Raw genomic sequence first — 5,500 nt, 5'->3', positions numbered from 1 at the left:
CCGAGCAGACAAGTGAATTAAATCGGTAAAAGTGCCCGGGCTGCGTCTCAGGTAATAGAGCTGATTTAATAGTAAATTGTTGAAGTACTTTAGCTGGTGCCGAGGCCGGGTGGAAAATAACCGAGCAGACAAGTGAATTAAATTGGTAAAAGTGCCCGGGCTGCGTCTCAGGTAATAGAGCCGATTTAATAGTAAATTGTTGAAGTACTTTAGCTGGTGCCGAGGCCGGGTAAAAAATAACCGAGCAGACAAGTGAATTAAATTGGTAAGTACTTTGGCTGGGTGGAAAACAACCAAGCAGACAAGTGAATTAAATTGGCAGAAGTGCCCAAGCTGCGTCTCGGATAATAGAGCCAATTTAATATTAAATTGGTGAAGTACTTTGGCTGGTGCTGAGACCGGGTGGAAAATAACCGAGCAGACAAGTGAATTAAATCGGTAACAATGCCTGGGCTGCATCTCGGATAATAGAGCCGATTTAATATTAAATTGTTGAAAGTACTGTAACTGGTGCCGAGGCCGGGTAAAATATAACTGAGCAGACAAATTAATTAAATCGGTAACATTGCCCAGGCTGTGTCTCGCATAATAGAACCTGTTCAATATCAAATTATTGAAGTACTTTGGCTGGGTGGAAAACAACCGAGCAGACAAGTGAATTAAATCAGTAAAAGCGCCCAGGCTGCATGTCGGATAATAGAGCCGATTTGATATTAAATTGGTGAAGTACTTTGGCTGGTGCCGAGGCCAGGTGAAGAATAACCAAGCAGACAAGTGAATTAAATCGTTAAAAGTGCCCAGGCTGCACATCGGATAATAGAGCCAATTTAATATTGAATTGTTGAGGTACCTTGGCTGGTGCCGAGGCTGGGTGGAAAATAACCAAGCAGACAGGTGAATTAAATTGGTAAAAGTGCCTGGGCTGCACATCGGGTGACAGATATTAAATTGTTGTACTTTGGCTGGTCCGAGGCCACGTAAAAAATAACATCGCAGAGAAGTGAATTGAATTGGGCATGGGTTGCATCTTGGATAATAGAGTCAATCTAACATTAAATTGTTGAAGTACCTTAGCTGGTGCCATGTCTCGGTGCGAAGTCACCAGTCAAAATGCCCAGGCTGCTGCTTGTGATTAGATATCAAATTGCTATGCCATGTCTGGATGCAAAATAACCAAGAAAATGGGTGAATTGAATCGGTAAAAATAACTGAGCTGCATCTCGGGTGATACAGCCGATTTAATATTGATTTGTTGCAGTCCTTTAGCTGGTGCCATGGCTGGGTGCAAAATGACTAAGCAGACAAGTGAATTAAATTTGTAGAAATGCCCGGGTTGCACATCGGATAATAGAACCGATTTGATATTCAATTGGTGAAGTCCTTCAGCTAATGCCATGTCCGGCTGCAAAGTTGCAAGTGAATGGATTCTCCTGCCATCCCACCATCCCACCATCCTATCATCCCGCCATCCCGCCATCCTACCATCCCACCATCCCGCCATCCCGCCATCCCGCCATCCTTCCATCCTTCCATCCTGCCCTCCTGTCATCAGCATTATATCTTGACCATTACTGGGCCACTTCTATCCAAAAACCCTGCTAATTATATCTTGATGTAGTCTATGACATACTCAAAACAAGAACGTATAGTAGTGTAGTTGACATGCATCTCCCTCAATGTTCCCCATGGTATGTATACCTTTACTGTAGTCTCCCCAAAGCAGAAAGAATACAGTGTATATTATATATGCTTAATGTGTGGTAGCTCAGAATAGCCATTTGGGGTTCTGAGTATCTGTATTGCACAAAATGCCCAGAAGACATATAAATCCCATGGGAGTTCCAGAGGAATATGTTCAATTATTATTTGCAAGACATGAAGATATAAGGTTCTAATTGGAGAACTTACCTGGTAAATGGTGCATGGAGAGGAGGGAGGAATACATTGTATCCATTCGTTACATCACCACAGTTTCACCAATGAGAGTCAAAAGTGGGTGGAGGTAGGGATGGGATAGCTAGAAAGAGTTTAAAAGGAATTACAGAGATTGACNNAGACAGATAATGATTTCAGAAGATATATATGGAGCAGGACAATGGTACGTGGATAGTCACTAACATTCTACCCATATCTCGGTATCCACCAAACACATATTCAAAACATCCGGCCTTCCTTACCTGATCAATACTCTTTGAACAACCTAATAGCTACCCCAGCCTTAAGTGAACCCCACACCATATATAATAAACACCACCAAGATATGATTAGGAACTTGTTTGGAGAGAAATAGTCCAGTAACAGTGGAAATACTATACTCATGACTGGTGGGCAGAATGGGGGCGGGATTACACCTATTGGAGAAACTAGTGCCTGATTTAGTAATTGTCGGTCAACAATGATGGCATTGAGAGGGGGCACCAGGCAGATGGTGTGAAAGTTATAACTAACTTGTCTCTTTGGCATTGGTGTATGAATGGCTCCGAGCTCAGGGAACAACTCTCATGAGTTGTGTTATCTTGTCTGCTCGGTAATATTACACCCAGACTGAAATGATACGGATGCAACCCAGGCATGTTCAGTGATATACTTCACTTGTAGGCTCGGTAGTGGTCCACTTGAACAAAGCATGGTTGAAGTACTTCCGGGCATTTTTACCAATTGAATCCACTCAGTTGTGGCTTTGCAGCTGGGCACGGGGGTGGCTGAAGGACTTTAATATTTAATCACTAGCATTACCCAGGGTGAGGCCTGGGCATTTTTGCTAATCTGGTTCACTTGTCTGCTTGGTGATTATGCATCTGGACATGGCAGCAGCTGAAATACTTGGACAGTTTAATATGAAATCGGTTCTGTCATCCAAGATGCAGCCCGTGCATTTTTACCGATTTAATGCACTTGTCTGCTCCATGATTTTGCACCCGGACCAACTAAGGTAATTCAACAATTTAATATGAAATTACCAGCATCACCTGACATGCAGCCCAAGTGTTTTTACCAATTTGGTTTATTTGTCTGCTCTGTGATCTCGCATCTGGACACGGCACCAGTTAAAGTACTTCACCAATTTAATATTAAATCGGCTCTATTACCCGAGACGCAGCCCGGGCACTTTTACCAATGTAATTGACTTGTCTGCTCGGTTATTTTCCACCCAGCCTCGGCACCAGCCAAAGTACTTCACCAATTTAATATTGAATCGGCTCTATTATTTGACATGCAGCCTGGGCACTTTTATCGATTTAATTCACTTGTCTGCTCGGTTGTTTTCCACCCAGCCAAAGTACTTCAACAATTTAATATTAAACAGGTTCTATTATGCGAGACGCAGCCTGGGCAATGTTACCAATTCAATTCATTTGTCTGCTCGGTTATATTTCACCCGGCCTCGGCACCAGTTAAAGTACTTCAACAATTTAATATTAAATCGGCTCTATTACCCGAGACGCCAGCCCAGGCATTGTTACCGATTTAATTCACTTGTCTGCTCGGTTATTTTCCACCCGGCCTCGGCACCAGCCAAAGTACTTCACCAATTTAATATTAAATTGGCTCTATTATCCAAGACATAGCCCGGGCACTTTTGCTGATTTAATTCACTTGTCTGCCCGGTTGTTTTCCACCCAGCCAAAGTACTTATCAATTTAATTCACTTGCCTGCTCGGTTATTTTTTACCCGGCCTCGGCACCGGCTAAAGTACTTCAACAATTTACTATTAAATCGGCTCTATTACCTGAGACGCAGCCCGGGCACTTTTACCAATTTAATTCACTTGTCTGCTCGGTTATTTTCCACTCGTCCTCGGCATCAGTTAAAGTACTTCACCAATTTAATGTTAAATCGGCTCTATTACCCGAGACATAGCCTGGGCACTTTTACCGATTTAATTCACTTGTCTGCTTGGTTATTTTTCACCCGGCCTCGGCACCAGCCAAAGTACTTCACCAATTTAATATCAAATCAGCTCTATTATCCAAGATGCAGCCCAGGCACTTTTACCGATTTAATTCACTTGTCTGCTCGGTTATTTTCCACCCAGCCTCGGCACCAGCCAAAGTACTTCACCAATTTAATATCAAATCAGCTCTATTATCCAAGATGCAGCCCAGGCACTTTTACTGATTTAATTCACTTGTCTGCTCGGTTATTTTTCACCCGGCCTCGGCACCAGCCAAAGTACTTCACCAATTTAATATTAAATCGGCTCTATTACCCAAGATGTAGCCTGGGCACTTTTACCGATTTAATTCACTTGTCTGCTCGGTTATTTTTCACCCGGCCTTGGCACCAGCCAAAGTACTTCAACAATTTAAGAGTAAATCGGCTCTATTATCCAAGACTCAGCCCGGGCACTTTTACCGATTTAATTCACTTGTCTGCTCGGTTATTTTCCACTTGTCCTCGGCACCAGTTAAAGTACTTCACCAATTTAATATTAAATCGGCTCTATTACCCAAGACGTAGCCTGGGCACTTTTACCGGTTTAATTCACTTGTCTGCTCGGTTATTTTTCACCCNGGCCTTGGCACCAGCCAACGTACTTCAACAGTTTGGGATTTAAATGCCTGCATCACCCGATGTGCACCTTTACTGATGTAATTCATGTCTGCTTGGTGTAATTTCACCCGGACATGGTGCCAGCTCACACATCCTTTCCCTGAAAAATGCACTGGCCCAGACACAATGATTTAATATGGAATCGGCTCAATCACTCAAGGTGAAACCCGGGTATTTGTACTATTTCCCACTTGTCGGCTCCATTATTTTGCATCTGAACATGTTTGATTGGCTGTTTCCATGCATTTATACAGATTCAATGACCTTGTCTGCTCAGTAACTTTGCACCAGAATACAGGACCAGCTAATGTACTCACTGGCCTGATGCAAACATAAAACCAGAGGGTGATTTTGAATGCAGGACATGGCAAAGAACACTGGGGGGTTGGTACAACATATGAACAAGTAAACTTAGTTAGGCCATGTGTTAGCCAGGCTGGCTATCATCACGGGACAGATGGCAACATAAATTGTTTAATTGGAGAAAAGCCAAAGAATGGTAGGGAGTGTGGTGCCGACTGGGCCAGGCCATATCCAGGCTGGAGATGGCAACAGATGGGGGCCGGCCTCATCTCTGCTCGGGGCTCACAATGAGATTCATGACCTCGGGTATGTAAACTGACTTTGCCGAGCCAGGGTGCGGCAAGTGGGCTGATCCATATTGTGAGGAATCAAAAGCTGTTCAGCTGACCCACAATCCAAGGCAATTTCAGCAGGGTCAATTCATCATTAGGCTGGTCGGCCGGCACACAGAACCACTCCTCAAGAAGATATGGGTGGCCAAGCCAGCTTTGATGGGGTCAACATATACATCGGCTCATCAGCAGGCACCATCAACCATGGCCTGTTTGTATGGTCAGGGGGCTCAGTGTTGTTGGGGTAAGGTCACTAATACTTGTGCTGACTTGGGCTAGATACGCAGTTCGGACAACTTTTCGAAATTTT

General features: G+C 43.7%; 1 protein-coding gene across 1 annotated transcript in view; it reads right to left on the bottom strand.

Annotated features, from left to right (window-relative positions):
• The window catches only part of LACBIDRAFT_311025 (uncharacterized protein), a gene marked incomplete at both ends in the record, with an annotated part of 7,793 nt that extends 5,869 nt beyond the window's left edge, over positions 1-1,924 (bottom strand). The window contains one exon of the mRNA XM_001887912.1: positions 1,909-1,924. Coding sequence (XP_001887947.1) covers positions 1,909-1,924 — 16 coding nt within the window. The remainder of the gene's footprint in view (positions 1-1,908) is intronic.
• Between the last annotated feature and the right edge of the window lie 3,576 nt (positions 1,925-5,500).

The sequence above is a fragment of the Laccaria bicolor genome, genomic scaffold (assembly GCF_000143565.1).
Source record: "Laccaria bicolor S238N-H82 LACBIscaffold_49 genomic scaffold, whole genome shotgun sequence".
Classification (NCBI taxonomy): domain Eukaryota; kingdom Fungi; phylum Basidiomycota; class Agaricomycetes; order Agaricales; family Hydnangiaceae; genus Laccaria; species Laccaria bicolor.
This window is presented reverse-complemented; position numbering and strand designations above follow the sequence as displayed.